The following is a 21,872-nucleotide window of genomic DNA, read 5'->3' on the forward strand; positions in this document are numbered from 1 at the left end:
TCTGTAGTTCTCTCTAGCTTTATTTTTGTTATGTAACCCTCTCATCCCTTTGGTTTGGCATCTAAAATATTTTGGAATACATAGCTTAATACATTGCTGTATTGATAACATTCTCACCAGCCTTTATTTATAAACACAGACAGCCCTCTTCTTTCAATGCCCCCCTTTTTTCTCTACATAAAGCAGGTCTGCTCTAAAGAAACAGTTTAATTTGTACTTTCTCACTAATATTTGCTTTACATATGTGCTTTTGTTTCACACTCAAGAGAAGAAAGAAAAACTTGTCTGGGGTTTGTGTGGGTATATATATCAAGAAGTTCACTTTAATTTGACCTCTACTACTCCTGACCACCTGATTACCTGATTTTGTTTGTGAATTATGGGTTGCCATCTGGTTTCATTTGAGCACTGTGGTCTTGCTTGTAGAGCCATAGGCCTAATCTCATTGGTTCAGTTTGGGATTGTATGTGTATGGCCCACACAAATAATATTTAGTGTGATCATGACTACTTTTAAAAGTGTTAAAAATGTCATACTACTTTGTTATTATTACAGCATTTTAAGAGAAACTGGATTATTTTATTTAATTTTATATGTTTGCTTTTATCAGATTCACAAGTATTTCTATTTTAAGCTGTGTTCTGTCTGACATTGCCTGTTAGACTCAATTCAGTTTTCAGTTGAAATACCATGGACAGGGTGATTATAAATGTGACTTTCCTTCTCTAATGCATAGCAGCATAGTAGTACACCAGAATTTAGAAACAGAAAGCAAAAACATGAATGAATCTCTCATGTACAGCAAAAGTAATGTGTCTGATGCAGAAAGCTGGATAATCTAAGCATCACATTAAAAGATAATGAACAAAAATCTAACGTCTAACATTAAGCACATACAACAAAGGTTTGGAAACCTGTTTACAGACTCCTGAAAATGGGGTCTTGTGATAAGATTGGAGTCAAATTATTCCCTGAGCCCTTGTTTACTGCTTAGTGTTTGTCTTAATCCTCACTCACTTTGCTCTGTCCTTTAATTGAGAACTGGAAGTGCTGTCTGATTCTAATGGAATGAGGATATATAATGTCTAAAAGGGAATAAATGCTAGTAGAAAAATTAGAATAAAATTTAACCATGCAGTGTATTTTATAAAAGCAGCATATTGCATGAAAAATTATGGCAAATATAGTTAAATCACAAACTGTACACTTTCAAGTGTTTTAAATGCTGCACTCATGTCCATGCATTTTTTCTATTCTGCTGCTGCTGCTGTCAGTGTCCCCACATGTCCTGGATTAAGGTTTCTGTAAAGTGTGTAGAGTGATAATTCTACTATGTTGCCCCTCTAATGCGATTAGGTGGAATCATCTTAATGATACTATGAAGAGTAGCTGCCACGAAGAGCATTACGTATTATTCTCTGCTTGTCCCCTCACAGTTGCACTCATGCTAAAATCACATGCTTCGGAATTCTGTCACAATGTATGCTGACTTGAGTGAGAAGGTAGATGTTCAACTGATTTACAGAGACCTCTTTCTCCTGTTTACTCTAATCAAATAGCATAGACACAATAAATAAAAACGCCCTAAGAATAGCACAAAATATTTCCCCACATGCACTACATTATACATAGGCTACAAGAAATTATACATCACACATACATGTTTGCCAATATTTCCCACACATAGAAGGACCCATTTTGTTAACATCATCAATGTAGCTTCAATATTTTCTCTTGCTACACATGCTGGAGTGATTTCCATGTAGATGTTTAAGTTTTCATGCTGATGAGAGTGAAAGACGTTGTCGTCTATTTTAGGAGAGCACCAGCGTCAGAACCCAGGCTTAAATGATTTGTGGGCAAGTCATTATTTTATAAATAGTCATCTTCATTTTCTGCAGAAAGTAGAGCAACCTTACAAAATCATTTCAGCCATTCCAATGTCAGATTCTCTGCAGGCCTGCACTCTCCTCTATTATTCATTTTTTTTAAAGAAATGGGCCATGTCCTAGCGCAGCAGGCCTGTACCTGCAATGCATTTCACATGCAGCAGCTAGCTGCATACTGTATGAATAATAGGAAAGTAAAAATAGACATTACACACTATTACTTTGATACATTCAGGCATATTAAGCTGATGTATAGAAAATATAAAGGAGACTCAAAAGCATTGATACACTATTGTCTACAGCTGCTGTTTTGTATTTGATGTGACTTATCTTGTGCAAGTACTCTATTATTATCTTCCTGTCTTTTTTTTGTTTTGATATGCATCAGGCTGCATAAGAGTTTGCAGGTATTGTTAAATATGGTGCACTTGCATCTACTTTCCCATCTGGGACTGTTGACACTTTAATTTCCTCAGGCAGAGGAAGTGTGTGGCAGACACTACAGATGCTAGTGTATCTATACCACTGATACAATTTTTTGGAGTGTGTGAGCGTGCTAATCTAATATAAGGCTTAGAGCTTTGCTTCCCTCTGATGTCAGTCTGTCTGTGAATGTGGAAACTGCAAGGAAGAACAAAGCAGAGTAAAAAGGCTCCCCCTTGTGGCAAAAAGTGGAAATTACTTGCTGCTTTTTATGTGTGTCTGTGTGTCAATGCATTCAATTATTTAGCATGTTTCAAGCTGTATGTGGTAGTGTATTGACTAGTATTGTTATTGAGTTTCTATGTCAGTATTGATCAATAGATAGCAGGTCCTGTCCCATTTTCCACTCTGTATGATATACGCTCAACATTGTGCATGCCCTCTTCCCCAGTGAAAACTTTGATTGACAAATCTAGGTTATCCATGCCATCCATGAGTATAAAGCTAGATTTATTTTTAATCCACAAAAAAATGTTTGGTTCAGGCTGTGCAGAAAAAGAAAACAAGAGACCGAATGAGCAGGGAGCTGTGGATTGTATTGTTTAGTATTAGTACTAGTAGTATTCCTTTTTTCTAAATTAAGTTGGTGTGAGCACCACAGGGAAATGATTTAGCCAAATGTAACCTGTATTTTTAATTTCATATATATTGTATTGTTGTATTCTTTTCCTTGCCATATGTAGTGAAAAGATCATAAAGACGGGTGTGGTGGATGGAGATGCAGAGAGGGGGGGCATTGACGGAGGCTGCATCACCATGGATACTAGAGGGGAGATAGTGAATCAATTATGGGTGTTCCCTGTGAAAGGAGAGATCTATCAGACACTGCCGTTGTCACTAGGCACAATGTAAGCCAATCAGAGTGTCCATTACAGTCACATTGATTCCTGGCTGACCAGTCAGAATTCTGTATTACCTTAAAGCCTACTGTGCATCCAGTTTTATTGACAGGGTAGATTAATGGTCTGTTGTGACAAAGAAAACAGCAGTGTCTCTGCTGTTGCAGCTATGATTGCATTTTAAAATTGTATATAACATCACAATGAAAGAAATTCATGCATCACCTTTCAGCTTTTCACAGCACAAACTACACAAACCTTCATGCAGTTAAACTCTAAACAGAGATGTTACTATTTATGCTGTAGAGATATTGATTTATCATAACAGCTTATACCACATCCTGTCTCTGTTGGCTTTTATGAAAAGAAACCTCTGTACACAAACACAGAAGTTAGTAGGTAATTATAAATAAATGTTATTTTTTATAGTCTAAATTATAATGATCATGAGGGATTAAGCAATCAAACTACAGCAATTGCATGTCATTCTCTTGCCTGCTGTTTTACAGTAGAGTAACTAATTATATGATTTTTGGGCATCATGCCATTAGTTTCCAAATGAGTGAACATTGTGTTCCACTGTGTTGGTGTGCCTCTCTGGGGTGGGTGCATGTGTGTGTTTGGGCATGCTCCATATTGCTGTGTCCTGCTTTTCATCTTGTTCCGGCTCATGTTTCCCCAGACCCGCCCCTGTCCTACTTACTCCAGAAACCATTGGAGGAAAGCACAGATTTGAAAATAAATGATTAAGTGCTAGTTGGATTAACCCTCATGCGTTGTTCGGGACATTTTTGTCCTCTGAGAGAAATTTTTCTGTTTATTTTGGCCATAACTTTGTCAATATGTGGACAAATTGAATCATTTTTCCTCAATAAGCTTAATTTTACATAAATTTTGTTAATATGATTTTAAAATTTTTCATAGGTCAACGGTACACTGTGGGCAAATTTTACCCCCTAATGTGTTGTTCGGGGACAAAAACGTCCCCTAACTTTAACGGTTTTAAAAATATATTAGATAAATATTTTTTTGAAATTTTTTTGCATAGACCTTTTAATTAACTTCAGTTCTAATCAACAGTAGTGAAAAAATCATTTTCCCCCAGGATTTTAACCCTTTAATCACCAATTTTATAAGGGGTGGTGCTGAAAATTGAAAAAAAAACACACAAAATGGCTCATTTTTAATAGAAAAGGTGAATGTGGACTGGATTCTTTTTAACCTTTATTATAGTCTTGGTCATGTCAAACATCAGTAAAAAAATTGACTTTATTGCATTATTAGTTTTTGCACAGCACTGGATTTTCTTTTTTTCTCCCATTTTGTCCCATAGACTTACATTATAAACACACTTTTTTTGACTGCACAGCCATGGCACTAAATAATCATGCATTCTTGATTGTTGGTGGTTTACCCTGTTGGTAGGAGGTAACATTTGTGATTTTTACAGTTAACAACTTAATTACCATATTAACCCTTTACCTGCAGGCCTGTGCTCATGTAGTGTAGTTTCTGGCTTGTATATGGAGTTATAGGGAGTATTTTAGCACATAATTGTGTGTCTACACACTGTGTGTGTATGTTAGAGAGGAAGAGAGCCATTTGCACACTGTCAGGGAAGGAAAGTCAGGAAAATAAAGTTACTAAGTAAGTGAAGTGTACCTAATTCAGACGTACAACGGCAATGCATAAGCATGTAAAATGAAAACATCCAGGAGTTCTGGCGTCTGAAGTTGTGGATGGGTAAAATAGCTGTTTTTTTTTAGCTTTCGGAAAACACGTCCTCCAGTAGAGTGACTTTACTTTTAGGTTAGTGTCTCAGTTGAGATCACTGAATTAGTCTAAGTGAGGTCTAAGTGCCCCTTTTCCATGGTGTGTTGCGCTCCACACGACCATACGTACATGTGCATGTTACTAAATAGACACCATAGATAGATAACTTGATAACATAATAAATAATCATTGACTAACCAAATCTAATCTACAGTTTAGTCCCCTACTAAAATTAGTATTAAAAGTAGTTTAGTAAAGTAAAGTAAAGTAAATTTGTTGCAGCCCTAAAAGTAAGTGCCGGGCCCTTTGATGCTGAGAGGTTCAGACTAAACAAAACAAAAACACTAGTGGACTTGCATGCATCCTCCTGGTCATTTAATGGTGACAAGAGCAGCAAGCAGCATGAAGAGAGGATTCACCTGTGCATGAGTGAAGGATTCACTTGTGAACGAATGAAGGATTCGCTTGTGAACAAGTGACGGATCTACTTGACGGTGACGGTGCAGCCTTCACAGCTTCACAGCCTGGCCCTTCATAGAGCCAGGCTGCACAATCATTTCCAGAGATTGTGCACAAGTGAATCCTCTCTTCATGTTGCTTTCTGCTCTTCTCACCATCAAATGACCACAAGGTCACATGTAAGACCACTTGCCTTTTTGTTTTGTTTAGTCTGCACCTGTAGACATCAAAGGGCCACACGTGCATAGCAACACTTTCTTTGTTTTTGTTTACTATGAAGACTCTGTGGTTGTGTGTACTCACAGACAACAAGATCAGTGTGCAAATGGCTCTCTTCCTCTCTAACATACACACACAGTGTGTAGACACACAATTATGTGCTAAAATACTCCCTATAACTCCATATACAAGCCAGAAACTACACTACATGAGCACAGCCCTGCAGGTAAAGGGTTAATATGGTAATTAAGTTGTTAACTGTAAAAATCACAAATGTTACCTCCTACCAACAGGGTAAACCACCAACAATCAAGAATGCATGATTATGTAGTGCCATGGCTGTGCAGTCAAAAAAAGTGTGTTTATAATGTAAGTCTATGGGACAAAATGGGAGAAAAAAAGAAAATCCAGTGCTGTGCAAAAACTAATAATGCAATCAAGTCAATTTTTTTACTGATGTTTGACATGACCAAGACTGTAATAAAGGTTCAAAAGAATCCAGTCCACATTCACCTTTTCTATTAAAAATGAGCCATTTTGTGTGTTTTTTTTTTCAATCTTCAGCACCACCCCTTATAAAATTGGTGATTAAAGGGTTAAAATCCTGGGGGAAAATGATTTTTTCACTACTGTTGATTAGAACTGAAGTTAATGAAAAGGTCTATGCAAAAAAAATTCAAAAATATATTTATCTAATATATTTTTAAAACCGTTAAAGTTAGGGGACGTTTTTGTCCCCGAACAACACATTAGGGTAGTGTTTGCGAACAATGCATGAGGGTTAAATTCTAGGGGTGATTAATGTTTCCCTACATACTTTTCTCTCTTTCTCTTCTTATAGCTGATGAATGACTTTATAGATGATATCTTTGCATTTATGTTAATATATGTAGCTGAAAGTGACATTCTATACTTTTCTGTTTGCCTGTGCATAGCTGGAAATCCTGATTTTAAATAACAAATGATAGACCACTATTTCTGTCCTTAAATGGAGAAGAAAGTACATTTTCCTTTATTTTAGATCATCATGTTACTGCTTTTTTCTATTACATTATAAATAGCTTTTATCTCCTTTTTTTCTTAAAGTTTGTTAGGTAATTAACACATTATTCTACTGCTGTACTTGAGTGTGCTTTTAGTCTCATTGCTGCAAAAAGTCAATGGCTGGATGAGACTTCTTGAGAAAAAAAGCAAATGATATGTACCAATGACATAGGCTCAGAACATTATGGGAAAAGGAACAGGTCTAAATGATAGTACTGACCGATAAACAAGTAAGGAAGGAAGTATGCACAAGGAGTAGGTTGCCCCCTTGTGTCATGATTAGCTCTGCTCCACACTAAAAAAGCCCAACGGCATCAGCATCTCTTCACATGAAGCAGGATGTAGTGTGCAGACTGCAAGAGTGGTGGTGGTTGTTGGGAGAGGTCTCCAGGGACAGTACAGTGGGTTTGGCATTGCTGACTGTAAAGGTCAGGATATCTGAGAGGCTGCAGGAGAGATAAAGTAGCTACTGCCACTAAAGTGCTGTCACAGTGAATATGGTGCTGCAGTGCTGCATTACCAATGTATGAACAGTACAAATGCAACCCTGGACTGCATAGTATGCTTGAAATGTAATGTTGGTTTCACTGGATGGGTTTGTGCAAATGTGTGTATGTCGGTGTTTTATGAATGTCTCTATGGGTAGATTAGAATGTCAAGAGGAAGGAAAGAGATTGATGAAAGTGTGCAGAACACAAATTTTGACAAACAAATCCACAGGCTTCTGCCTTAGTGAGGAAGTGTGTGTGTGCACATATGTATCCATGCCTGTGCCCAAGATGGCGTTGCTATGGAGACAACAGAGCTGTGAAGGAGAGAGGAAAAAGAGGGGGAGGACTCGCCTCGAAGCAAGCTAACATAGCACCCTTCCCCCCCAACTACTCACACACAGACAGACAGCACTGTACATACCCTTTACTGGGTACCCGGTCTTTACTAAAACACAACTGATGGCTATACAATGGAAAATCATGAAAAAAAGTGTACAGGGGTGATAAAAAAGCTAATCTACAGTCTACACTGTATGTGATTGTAGCCCTTTAATAATGCAGTGAACACGCCTAAAATGCTGCTGCTTCCGCCTGTGCAAACCCCTCCCCTCATGTCCCACTCTTTGCTGCCTCTGCCCTTTTGATCACACTGCCCAAGGTGCTTCCTACAGTTTCTCATTTAACTTAACCATGTGATGGGGAAACCTCAGAAAGAGAACAGGCACACATGTACTTAACCACTAGATGTTATGCACAGCTCCCTATGTTCAGGGAGCAAATACTGTGTATTTTTCTAAACCACAACATGAATTATTCAGGAGATTATTACTATATCCTCAGGAAGTTCAACATCTATCAATGTATACAGGTTTTATAAATAAGAAAATCGAAAGTAGGTTAATCTGGCTGGCTAACATATTGTAATTTAAATATATGTGTGCCTATTGAGAGGTGTTAGCAAATAACTGTTTCTGCATTAGTGTGTACAAAGCTATCTTTTTGATAGCATTCTGCAGAGGTTTCCCACTGGAGTTTCACCACTAAAAGAGGAAATGACGTGTGTGCACCATCCTTCACGTCTCCCTAACACAGTTTCCTTTTGACATGGCCTGACAACCATCCTTGTTAAGAGATGCTAGTTTGCTCACAGAACCTAAAATACAATGACATAAAAATAATTAATATACTGTCCATGTAATACAAGGTTGTTTTTTTTCAAACATGTAGCCTTAACTACATTTTTTTAAAAAGGTGTTTCACCTTTTTAAAAAACTACATTTTTTGAAAAGGTGTTTTACCTTTTTAAAAAATGTAGTTAAGGCTTTTATGACACATTCAAATGTTTTGTTCATTTGCATAAAAATAATGTCAGTGTCAGCAGACCACATGTGAATTCCTGGATAGATTTATGCCTTTAAAACATAAATCCTTATCATAGTGCTGAGTAAACCATCCACAAGTGTTATGTGGATTTTATGTGTGGAAGATAATCCAGACTGATGCCCTGTACCAGTGGTGCAGTATTGACCATGACCTACAATTAAACTATGAATCAGTGAATTTCATCATGGATTGTCTGAGTCTAAAAGGGCCAGGTGGTCTGTATGTGTATACTGTATGCCTGTATGTAAATAACCTACATGGGCATTTAACACAGTGTTGAGCAGCATACATATTAATGTGCCATATATACTTTAGAAAATTGCACACAGAGGTCATCTTTTGTGACCCCATTATTATTATTGCATTTTGGCTTTAACACATGACTAGCTGTGGGATGATTATTAATATTTTCCAAATCAAATCATGTCTCCTACAGAATGGAAATAGGACAGGAGTTTCTGAATTGAGGGCTTAATCCTGGGATTACAAACGTGGAAATGCTTATAAGCTTGTGTCTCTGTGGAGATGTGGAAAAATACAAAAATGCACCAAAATACACAACAGCACACCAATGTCCCTCCTGTGTTTGTCTGCAGTAGAGCAAGAGGATCCATATAACTGAAATCGGTAATTAGTCTATCTAAGCACATTGGGGCATTTAAAGCATGCAAATGTAACATTAAAAAAAATAATAATTGGCAATTCATAATGAGGAATTGTGATGTGGTTTAGACACATACAGACATGGAAAAGGATATGTAACAGATGAGGAAGGAGGTAGAGTATGTGTCTGTATTAAAATAGCTTTGTAATACTCTACATAGCACTTGTTTGCACCTTTCAGAACACACACTGCTGTGCTGTCCATGGTGCTGGAATAGGATGCCATCTCTGTAGTGTCAGATCAGATATACCTGGTTTTATATGTAACCAATAATGGCTGCTCAAGATGCAACATTACGTTTTCTCTGCTCTACTCTCTGCACATCACCTCTGTCACCACGTGGCGTCTCTGTTGATCCATCAGAGACGACCTTGCTCTTTGACTCAACTAGGCCCCTCCTGTTTTCAGACGATAGGGGCATTTCCTTAGTCTTTGTTATATAGACACAGGAGATGGTGGAACATGCAGAGAATATTCCAATCACCCTGCAATCATTTTTCCATACTGTCTAATATAGCCTATATATTTTTCATATTAGACAAAGATGTCGCTGCCTAATACATGGAGCTATTTCTGGATTTATCTATGTTTTTTTCAATTGGATTCTTACTGGCAAGTCGTGGCTGGGCAGCTCTCATATTCCATATCAGAGGAGGTAAACCCGGGGACCACTGTTGGAAATATTGCCAAGGACCTAAATCTTAACCCGCAAGACTTAGAATCCCGCACGTTTCAGATGGTTACTGGATCGAAGAGAAAATTCTTCGAGGTAAATCTAAAGACTGGTATTCTGTATGTCAGTGAGAGAATAGACAGAGAAGCGCTTTGCACAGAGGAACTTAAATGCCTCGTAAGTGTAGAAGCCGTAATAAATAACCCATTGAAGCTGTATCGTATTGATGTAGAGATTTTAGATGTAAACGACAATGCCCCAGTGTTTACGACCAAATTGCAGAATTTGTATATTGCAGAAAGTACATTACCAGGAGTAAAATTCGCCTTATCTGAAGCAACTGATGCAGATATGGGGAGGAACGGAGTCAGCACTTACAAATTAAGCCAAAATGAGCATTTTTCCTTGGCAGTGCACAAAGCAGGTGACAGCGTGTCTGCCGAGTTAGTGTTGCAGAAAGCTTTAGATCGAGAAAAACAGCCTGTGATCACCATGACTCTGACTGCTGTGGATGGGGGGAGTCCCGCAAAATCAGGAACCTCACAGCTCGTTATTAATGTATTAGACAACAATGATAACGTTCCGATATTCGGTGAGTCTTTGTATAAAGCACACATTCCAGAAAACACTCCCCTGGGCACAAAAGTAATCACCTTGAACGCTACCGACGCAGATGAGGGCCTTAACGGTGAGATCATTTATTCGCTGAGAAGCAAGGATCAAGATCACGTACTTGATATTTTTGAAATTGAGCATCATACGGGCATTATTAAAGTAAAAGGAAATATAGACTTTGAAGATAGAAAAGCCTTTGAGATCCGTGTTGAAGCCAGTGACAAAGGGCAACCTCCGATGTCTTCTCATTGTAAGGTGCTGGTAGAAGTGGTGGATTTAAATGACAATGCGCCTGAGATCATAGTCACGTCACTGCATAACACAGTGAAAGAAGATGCTAGTGCGGGCAGCGCAGTTGCACTTGTATCAATACTCGATAAAGATGGAGGTAAAAATGCTGAAGTGGAAACAAAAATTAAAAACAAAGTTCCATTCAGACTTGAAACAAACTATAAAAATTATTATTCTCTGTTAGTTGACGGTCCATTGGATAGAGAGGCCGTGTCTAACTACATTGTCACCATAATTGCTAATGATAAAGGAAGGCCGTCACTGTCCAGCACAAGTGTAATTTCTATACACATTTCGGATGTCAATGACAACGCCCCTATGTTTACAGATGGTGTAATTAATGTTAACGTGCATGAGAATAACCCAGTGGGAGCAGTGATTAAAACAGTGAGTGCATATGATGCTGATATTGACCAGAACCGTCACGTGAGCTACTCGTTTTTACCAAGCAATAGTGATTTGTCACCGTTGTCTACAATGATAAACATCAACTCAGAGACTGGAGACATCATCAGCCTGCAGTCTTTTAACTTTGAAGAGTTAAAGATGTTTCAGTTTAAAGTTCAGGCCACCGACTCTGGGGTTCCTCCTCTCAGTAGCAACGTCACTGTCAAGGTTTTTATCTTGGATGAGAATGACAACAGTCCCACGATTCTGGCTCCATATTCTGAACATGGCTCTGTTAACAGTGAGAGCATCCCCTACTCTGCTGAAGCGGGATACTTTGTGGCAAAGATCAGGGCTGTAGACGCAGACTTTGGATACAATGCGCTGCTTTCTTATCACCTGTCTGAACCCAAAGGAAACAACCTGTTCAGGATCGGAACCAGCACCGGAGAAATAAGGACTAAGAGGAGAATGAGTGACAATGACTTGAAAACTCACCCCTTGGTGGTGCTGGTTTCTGATAATGGAGAACCCTCCCTGTCAGCTACTGTGTCTATTGAAGTAGTGGTGGTTGAAAACTCAGCTGACATCCAGACTCAGTTCAGACATGTGCCTGTAAAGGAGGACAGCTTCTCTGATGTGAACCTGTATCTGCTGATCGCCATTGTGTCGGTGTCCGTCATCTTCCTGCTGAGCCTCATCAGTTTAATAGCTGTCAGATGTCACAGGACAGACAGTAGTTTCAGCAGGTACAGCGCCCCAATGATCACCACCCACCCTGACGGGAGCTGGTCTTACTCTAAATCGACTCAGCAGTATGACGTGTGTTTCAGCTCAGACACACTGAAGAGTGACGTAGTGGTCTTCCCCTCACCGTTTCCACCTGTAGATGCTGAACTGATCAGTATTAACGGTGGAGACACTTATACCAGGACTCAGACTTTACCTAATAAAGAAAAGGTGAGTGAGTTTTTAAAGCTTCATAATTTCTATAAATGTATTTTAAGTGGCTGGAAGATGTACTTAAAATCTCTACTTAGAGAGCACACTTTAATATCAGTGTCGTTGTCCATGGTGCTGAAAAAGCTTGCGTGCGTCTTCATTTATTTGCCTCTTATAGCCTGTTTTCACCAGTAAGTACCTGTGAATTAACATTTAGGAGAATTGGGTAATGTTAGTGTCATGTAATTTGTAACATGTTGTCTTGGGATAATGTTAAGGTTAGAAAAATTCTGGTGATTTATGACCGTCTTCGTGGTGAATGTAGTTATTTCATATGGCCACACGGGGACATTGTAGACCGTCACATTTTTCTGCTCTCTGTGGTTCCTCGAGGCTCCTCCCAGAATCAGAGGAACAGCGGTGTTTCTCTGCTTTGTTTTAAAGAGACGCAGTGCAACAATGGATTGTGTTGCCATAATTTATCTTTAAGCGGTTATAAACAAAAAAGCTGGATTATCGTTTTCATTCTGTGTTATCTAAAGGGATTTTATAGACTACGATCCATATGCTCTGCTCACATTGGACAAAATATGTCGACGCGAAGGACACACATTCCTGCTGGTATTTATGTAGCTTTTATTGTATTGGATTGCTGCTGGGAATTGGGCTCTGGGCAGCTCGCTTACTCTGTGTCAGAGGAGGTAAACCCGGGGACATCTGTTGGAAATCTCGCTAAAGATCTAAATCTTAATGTGCACGATATAGAGTCTCGTATGTTTCAGATTGTAAGTGGGTCAAAGAGGAAATATTTCGATGTAAATCTGAAAACAGGCGTTCTTTATGTCAATGAAAGAATAGACCGAGAGGAGCTTTGTGCGAAGGCTACGAAATGTACAGTAAATTTAGAAGCAGTGATCAACAATCCACTGAAGCTTTATCGTTTAGAGATAAATGTAGTTGATATAAACGATAATGCACCATATTTTCCAGAGAGTTTGCAATCACTTAACATTGCAGAGAGCACCGTGCCAGGAGGAAAATTTGGATTTATAGGAGCATCTGATCTTGATGTTGGGAAGAATGGCGTTAGTACGTACATGCTCGGTCCAAATGATTACTTTTCTTTAGACGTCAGCAAAGGAGTGGACAGTGTGTCTGCTGAACTTGTGCTTCAAAAGGCATTAGACCGAGAAAAACAACCTACTGTAAAACTCACATTGACTGCCGTCGACGGCGGAAACCCGCCCAAGTCAGGGACATCACAGATTGTAATCAATGTATTAGACAATAACGATAACGCTCCGGTATTCACGAAGTCTTTATACAAATCACGCATATCTGAGAACTTCGTAGTAGGTAACACAATTATTATTCTAAATGCAACAGACGCAGATGATGGCATTAATGCTGAAATTGAATATTCTCTGAGAAGTAAAGGTCAAGATGAAATTTTAGATTTATTCCAAATAGATCCTACAACAGGAGCAATAACAGTAAAGGGTAAGATTGACTATGAAGAAAACTCTGCGTTTGAGATTCATGCTCAGGCAAGTGATAAAGGTCAGCCACCCATGTCCGCTCATTGTAAAGTACTGGTCGAAGTGATAGACCTGAATGACAACGCTCCTGAAGTCACTGTGACGTCTCTACTGAACATAGTAAAAGAGGACGCTGAAGTAGGTACAGCCATCGCACTTGTCTCCGTACTGGACAAAGATGGTGGAAAGAATGGGGCAGTAAAAGCTCTGATTGCAAACGACACTCCCTTTAAGCTAGAAACAAATTATAAAAATTATTATTCCTTAATAGTTAATGGTCCTCTTGATAGGGAGAATATGGCCCAGTATAATGTAACGATACTGGCAACTGATGAGGGGACTCCACCTCTATCCAGCACCAACATAGTTCATATTCATGTTTCTGATATCAATGACAACCCGCCTCGCTTTGCAGAGCACTTCCTTAATGTTTATGTGAAGGAGAACAGTCCAGTAGGAGCCGTTATTAAAACAGTGACTGCAAGTGATGCTGATATCGATAAAAACAGCCACGTGAGTTATTCGTTTTTACAAAGTAACACTGAATCACTGCCGTTATCTACAATGATAAACATCAACTCAGAGACTGGAGACCTCACCAGCCTGCAGTCTTTTAACTTTGAGGAGTTTAAAAAGTTTCAATTCAAAGTTCAGGCCACAGACTCTGGGGTTCCTCCTCTCAGCAGCAACGTCACTGTCAACGTTTTTATTCTGGATGAGAATGACAACAGTCCCACGATTCTGGCTCCTTATTCTGAACATGGCTCTGTTAACAGTGAGAGCATCCCCTACTCTGCTGAAGCGGGATACTTTGTGGCAAAGATCAGAGCTGTAGACGCAGACTCTGGATACAATGCGCTGCTTTCTTATCACCTGTCTGAGCTCAAAGGAAACAACCTGTTCAGGATTGGAACCAGCACCGGGGAAATCAGGACTAAGAGGAGAATGAGTGACAATGACTTGAAAACTCACCCCTTGGTGGTGCTGGTTTCTGATAATGGAGAACCCTCCCTGTCAGCTACTGTGTCTATTGAAGTGGTTGTGGTTGAAAATTCAGCTGACATCCAGACTCAGTTCAGACATGTGCCTGTAAAGGAGGACAGCTTCTCTGATTTGAACCTGTATCTGCTGATCGCCATTGTGTCGGTGTCCGTCATCTTCCTGCTCAGCCTCATCAGTTTAATCGCTGTCCGATGTCACAGGACAGACAGTAGTTTCAGCAGGTACAGCGCCCCAATGATCACCACCCACCCTGACGGGAGCTGGTCTTACTCTAAATCTACTCAGCAGTATGACGTGTGTTTCAGCTCAGACACACTGAAGAGTGACGTAGTGGTTTTTCCCGCACCGTTTCCACATGTAGATGCTGAACTGATCAGTATTAACGGAGGAGACACTTTTACCAGAACACAGACACTACCTAATAAAGAGAAGGTAAGACGCAACAGATTGCATTGTACATGCTTTAGCCACCTTGCTGTTAATTAATATGTATTATGCTTTCCATGTAATGTACCATGTGTTTTATTTTGTGTGGCTTCATGGCTGTTGAAGAATATAGTAAAAGTTGAAATTCAAACACTAGAAAAGAAAGAATGAGACAAACCGCGGAATAGCAATAATTATGTGGTATTCTACTCAATATCAGTGTTGAGTATAGCAGAAAAAATCACTTTGCGTGTGTGTTGTGGTTGAGGTATTGCTCGGTGTCCACAAGTTGATAGGCATTACAGCGTTCCTGTTGTCAGAGATTAAGTGTAGTTATTGCACATCACCACACGGGGACACTATAGACCATGACATCACAGACGTTATTACAGAAAACACGGGACTCCTCCCAGAAGCAGAGGATGATGCTGGTTCTGTGTGGGCTTTGTTGTAAAGAGACGCAGGACGAGACAGATCGGCTGAAAAATCAGTATTCAGTTGGTCAGCAATGCGAAAAACTGGAATATTGTGGTTAACTCGTATTACGGGTTTTTGACGCTCAGACTGTTTGATGATTTGAGCCTTTTTGGATTGGATATAACCATGTATTTCTTAAGCAGAAGCCCCTTTCGGACTTGCTTTGAGGCCGTGCTGCTGAGTTACTGCTGGGAAGTGGTGTCTGGACAGCTCTCCTATTCCGTATTAGAGGAGGTAAATCCAGGGACTTCTGTCGGAAATATCGCCAAGGATCTAAATCTCAATATCCACGATTTAGAGTCTCGTATGTTTCAGATTGTCAGTGGATCAAAGAGGAAATATTTCGATGTAAATGTAAAAACGGGCGTTCTTTATGTCAATGAAAGAATAGACCGAGAGGAGCTTTGTGCGAAGGCTACAAAATGTACAGTCAATTTAGAAGCAGTGATCAACAATCCACTGAAGCTTTATCGTTTAGAGATAACCATAAAAGATATAAATGACAACGAGCCTGTTTTCTCTGAGCAACTACAGGTGCTTGAGGTTTCAGAAAATACTTCACCCGGAGTCAAATTTGGACTAATAGAGGCGTCAGATTTAGATGTTGGCAAGAACACAGTTAATACATACAGGCTTAGTAATAACGATTATTTTTCATTAGAAATTCACAAAGGAGGAGACAGTGTGTCTGCCGAGCTACTACTACAGAAGTCATTAGACCGCGAGAATGATTCTGTTATAAAACTGACACTGACTGCAATAGATGGAGGAAATCCACCTAAGTCAGGAACCTCACAAATTGTTATCAATGTTTTAGATACTAATGACAACCATCCTGTTTTCAGCCGATCTTTATACAAACTGCAGATTCATGAAAACATGCAAATAGGATCTACTGTAATCACTCTGAATGCGTCAGACGCAGATGAGGGTTTAAATAGTGAAATACAATACTCCCTGAGACTGAAAGGTCAGGATCAGATTTTAGATTTATTTCAAATAGATCCTACAACAGGAGCAATAACAGTAAAAGGTAATATTGACTATGAAGACAACTCCGCGTTTGAGATTCATGCTCAGGCAAGTGACAAGGGTCAGCCACCTATGTCCGCTCATTGTAAAGTACTAGTAGAAGTGTTAGACCTGAATGACAACGCTCCTGAAGTCACTGTGACGTCTCTACTGAACATAGTAAAAGAGGACGCTGAAGTAGGTACAGCCATCGCACTTGTCTCTGTAATGGACAAAGATGGTGGAAAGAATGGGGCAGTAAAAGCTCTGATTGCAAACGACACTCCCTTTAAGCTAGAAACAAATTATAAAAATTATTATTCCTTAGTAGTTAATGGCCCTCTTGATAGAGAGAATATGGCCCAGTATAATGTATCGATACTGGCAACTGATGAGGGGACTCCACCTCTATCCAGCACCAACATAGTTCATATTCATGTTTCTGATGTCAATGACAACCTGCCTCGCTTTGCAGAGCCGTTCCTTGATGTTTATGTGAAGGAGAACAGTCCAGTAGGAGCCATTATTAAAACAGTGACTGCAAGTGATGCTGATATCGATAAAAACAGCCACGTGAGTTATTCGTTTTTACAAAGTAACAGTGAATCACTGCCGTTATCTACAATGATAAACATCAACTCAGAGACTGGAGACATCACCAGCCTGCAGTCTTTTAACTTTGAGGAGGTAAAGACGTTTAAATTTAAAGTTCAGGCCATAGACTCTGGGGTTCCTCCTCTCAGCAGCAACGTCACTGTCAACGTTTTCATCCTGGATGAGAACGACAACAGTCCCACGATTCTGGCTCCTTATTCTGAACACGGCTCTGTTAACAGTGAGACCATCCCCTACTCTGCTGAAGTGGGATACTTTGTGGCAAAGATCAGGGCTGTAGACGCAGATTCTGGATACAATGCGCTGCTTTCTTATCACCTGTCTGAGCTCAAAGGAAATAACCTGTTCAGGATTGGAACCAGCACCGGGGAAATCAGGACTAAGAGGAGAATGAGTGACAATGACTTGAAAACTCACCCCTTGGTGGTGCTGGTTTCTGATAATGGAGAACCCTCCCTGTCAGCTACTGTGTCTATGGAAGTGGTGGTGGTTGAAAACTCAGCTGACATCCAGACTCAGTTCAGACATGTGCCTGTAAATGAGGACAGCTTCTCTGATTTGAACTTGTATCTGCTGATCGCCATTGTGTCGGTGTCCGTCATCTTCCTGCTGAGCCTCATCAGTTTAATAGCTTTCAAATGTCACAGGACAGACAGTAATTTCAGCAGGTACAGCGCCCCAATGATCACCACCCACCCTGACGGGAGCTGGTCTTACTCTAAATCTACTCAGCAGTATGACGTGTGTTTCAGCTCAGACACACTGAAGAGTGACGTAGTGGTTTTCCCAGCACCGTTTCCACCTGTAGATGCTGAACTGATCAGTATAAATGGTGGAGACACTTTTACCAGAACTCAGACATTACCTAGCAAAGAGAAGGTAAGCCTGTTTTGTGCTTTTGCATATACATATTGTAATCATTCGAAACTAATGCTGAGAACATAGTGTGAGTTAAAGTAACTGTGTTAGAATTAAACAATATTAGTGCCGGATTCTCTGATTTGTGTAAGATGCTGCTATCCATGGTGCTGAACAAAAAATTTTTAAAGCTTATTATTTTCAAAATCAAAAACGGGGAGAAACCGCTCCTCGTTATCATGAAGGTTATCGAAGTGTATTATAATGTTGTCTAAATGAAACGGCATCAATATGTTGATGCAAATCATCTACAAAAGTGTACAACATTGATGTAAGTGATATATTGGGAAGGGAACTTTCATGTGTTGTATGTAGTTTAATTATATTGTTAATACAAAAGTGCATATTTATGACCAGTGAATAGTTTTGCACAGAGATGTATTTAGATGTTTTTTCCCCCTTGCCCATTGCTAAATGAAAATGAATCATGGGTGGATTCATTTACATGGGTATTGCTTTGAAGTATTCTGATATTGAATGTAATTATACAGCATATCCACACGGGGACATTGTAGACCATCACATATAAACTTCTTCTTTAGTGGGTCGGGGCTCCTCCCATATTGAGAGACGAATGATGTTTCTCAGGCAATTGAGACAAAGAGAATAAAACGACGACGTGATGATCATGTTGTTGTTGTAGACTATATGTGCAAACATTCTTTGTGCATTTTTATTTCCGGAACGTTATCTATCAAATCTTTTGTTGTGCCTTGTGTGGAACTATGATCTTACTGGGCAGACCGAGCTCTGTGTGGATTTATCTCGTTTTCGTGCTGCTGGATTGTTACTGGGAAACGGTTTATGGACAACTCTCTTACTCTGTGTCAGAGGAGGTAAATCTGGGGACTGTTGTCGGAAATATTGCCAAAGATCTGAACATAAATGTCCAGGATTTGGAACCCCGCATGTTTCAGATCGTTGCTGGATCGAAGAGAAAACATTTCGAGGTAAATCTAAAGACTGGGGGTCTCTATGTAAATGAGAGAATAGACCGAGAGGGGCTCTGCGGTGAGGAAGCTAAATGTTCGCTAAATCTAGAAGCAGTGATTAATAACCCACTCAAACTGTATGGTATTGAAATTACGATATTAGACGTGAATGACGATTCCCCATCATTTCTCAGCCCGTTTCAAGTAATGAACATTAGTGAAAACACAGCAGCAGGGGTTAAATTCCCCCTACACCCTGCAGACGATGCAGACGTTGGTAAAAATACAGTAAACACCTACAAGCTCAGTCAAAATGAATATTTCTCTCTGGCTACATTTAAAGGGGAGATCGTAACCCCAGAATTAGTACTACAAAAACCTTTGGATAGAGAAAAACAGTCTGTGATTCGTCTAACACTGACAGCCATTGACGGGGGAACACCTGCTAAATCAGGTACTATGACTGTAATAGTAAATGTTTTGGACAACAACGATAACGCTCCTGTATTCAGTCAATCGCTCTACAAAGCCAGTGTGTATGAAAATGTAAAGATTGGAACATCTATAGTAACGATAAATGCTACAGATCTAGATGCCGGACAGAATGGAGACGTGTTTTACTCTTTTAATAAATTGGGTCGAGGTAAACAAACGGACTTATTTACTATAGACGAAAAAACCGGAACTGTGACGAACAAAAAGAATATAGACTTTGAAGAGAATAACGCTTTTGAGATTAGAGTACAAGCCAGTGATGGAGCTTCGTCTCCTCTCACCTCACATGCTAAATTACTGATTGAAGTTTTAGACATTAATGACAATGCTCCTGAAATTTCAGTGACATCACTACTGAGCACTGTGAAAGAGGATGCGTCCGTTGGCACAGCCATAGCACTAGTGTCTGTATTTGATAAAGATGGAGGTAAAAACGGGATGATGAACTGTAGAATTTCTGATGACGTCCCTTTTAAATTGGAGCCAAATTATAAAAATTACTATTCCTTGGTTGTGGATGGTCCTCTTGACAGAGAGAGTTTCTCTCAATACAATGTCAGCATCACTGCTACTGATGAGGGGAACCCACCTCTTTCCAGTACAAGCGTTATTAGTGTACACGTCTCTGATGTAAATGATAACAAACCGAATTTCACAGAGGACACAATCAATGTCTTTATGAAAGAGAATAGTCCAGTAGGAGCAGTTATAAAAACTGTGTCAGCAATAGATGCAGATATCGCTCAAAATGGTCACGTGAGTTATTCATTTTTACAAGGTAACACTGACTCACTGCCGTTATCTACAATGATAAACATAAACTCAGAGACTGGAGACATCATCAGTCTGCAGTCTTTTAATTATGAAGAGTTAAAAACGTTTCAGTTTAAAGTTCATGCCACAGACTCTGGTGTTCCTCCTCTCAGCAGCAACGTCACTGTCAATGTTTTTATTCTGGACGAGAATGACAACAGTCCCACGATTCTGGCTCCCTATTCTGAACATGGCTCTGTTAACAGTGAGAACATCCCCTACTCTGCTGAAGCGGGATACTTTGTGGCAAAGATCAGGGCTGTAGACGCAGACTCTGGATACAATGCGCTGCTTTCTTATCACCTGTCTGAGCCCAAAGGAAACAACCTGTTCAGGATCGGAACCAGCACCGGGGAAATCAGGACTAAGAGGAGAATGAGTGACAATGACTTGAAAACTCACCCCTTGGTGGTGCTGGTTTCTGATAATGGAGAACCCTCCCTGTCAGCTACTGTGTCTGTTGAAGTGGTCGTGGTTGAAAACTCAGCTGACATCCAGACTCAGTTCAGACATGTGCCTGTAAAGGAGGACAGCTTCTCTGATTTGAACCTGTATCTGCTGATCGCCATTGTGTCGGTGTCCGTCATCTTCCTGCTCAGCCTCATCAGTTTAATCGCTGTCCGATGTCACAGGACAGACCGTAGTTTCAGCAGGTACAGCGCCCCAATGATCACCACCCACCCTGACGGGAGCTGGTCTTACTCTAAATCTACTCAGCAGTATGACGTGTGTTTCAGCTCAGACACACTGAAGAGTGACGTAGTGGTTTTTCCCGCACCGTTTCCACATGTAGATGCTGAACTGATCAGTATTAATAGAGGAGATACTTTCACCCGGACTCAAACACTACCCAACAAAGAGAAGGTAAGGGCAGACTGTTTGTTATGGCCTGCGCATTTAGACAAACCTAATGGGTGTGAGTTAATGTGCATGCTGCCATTTCAGTCTTTATATATTTGGCCACACGTTTTCATAATTGAATGAGTATGTCTACAAAACGTGTTGTTGTGCAAACTATATTCCGTCCATTGGGAAGTTTTTTTTCCTCGCAGCAAAAGTCGCTGTCTATGGTACTGCAGACGTGAAGTTGACAACATATATAGTTATTCCTGTTGTTATGTTAAAGAGAATTATAGTTTTCATAGTTTACAACAATAGCACTCAATTTATTCTGTATTGCTTGTTCACATTTTATTTTCATTTAGTTACAATTAGCCCTATATGAAACAGGTCTTTAAACGCCCTCAAATACATTAAAGGTATAATCTTGCTTTTCAAATTGCTGCCTGAGAGTCTCGTCGCTGACTTTTTTTATTACGGAAGAGTAGAGTAGTGTCATGGTTTGCTGGAGTTGTTTGCATTTCAGTAAATGGATGACGTAAAAACCACAATCAAAATTTTAACTTCGCGAAATATACCGTGTTACACAAAACCAAATATATTTTATTATTATTATTATTATATTTTCTTTATTATGTCGTATTTTTCGTCTT

At 39.7% G+C, this 21,872-nt stretch overlaps 2 protein-coding genes across 6 annotated transcripts in view; both read left to right on the top strand.

The window, feature by feature from the left end:
* The window catches only part of LOC114442519 (protocadherin alpha-C2-like), a 140,324-nt gene that overhangs the window by 37,496 nt on the left and 80,956 nt on the right, over positions 1–21,872 (top strand). The window contains exon 1 of one of the 5 annotated variants that reach the window (XM_028416137.1): positions 15,586–18,100. The exons of 3 other annotated variants lie outside the window; for them this stretch is intronic. In XM_028416137.1, the coding sequence (XP_028271938.1) occupies positions 15,722–18,100 (2,379 nt within the window). In that variant the 5' untranslated portion in view covers positions 15,586–15,721. Of the gene's footprint in view, positions 1–15,585; positions 18,101–18,860; positions 21,244–21,872 lie in introns of those variants that run through there. One more of the 5 variants, XM_028416134.1, reaches the window with a different exon arrangement.
* LOC114442969 (protocadherin alpha-3-like) lies at positions 12,677–15,178 on the top strand. Its single transcript, XM_028416860.1, has one exon. It carries the CDS (start codon positions 12,743–12,745, stop codon positions 15,176–15,178), a length of 2,436 nt encoding a protein of 811 aa, XP_028272661.1. The 5' UTR covers positions 12,677–12,742.

Source organism: Parambassis ranga, chromosome 10 (assembly GCF_900634625.1).
Source record: "Parambassis ranga chromosome 10, fParRan2.1, whole genome shotgun sequence".
Lineage (NCBI taxonomy): Eukaryota > Metazoa > Chordata > Actinopteri > Ambassidae > Parambassis > Parambassis ranga.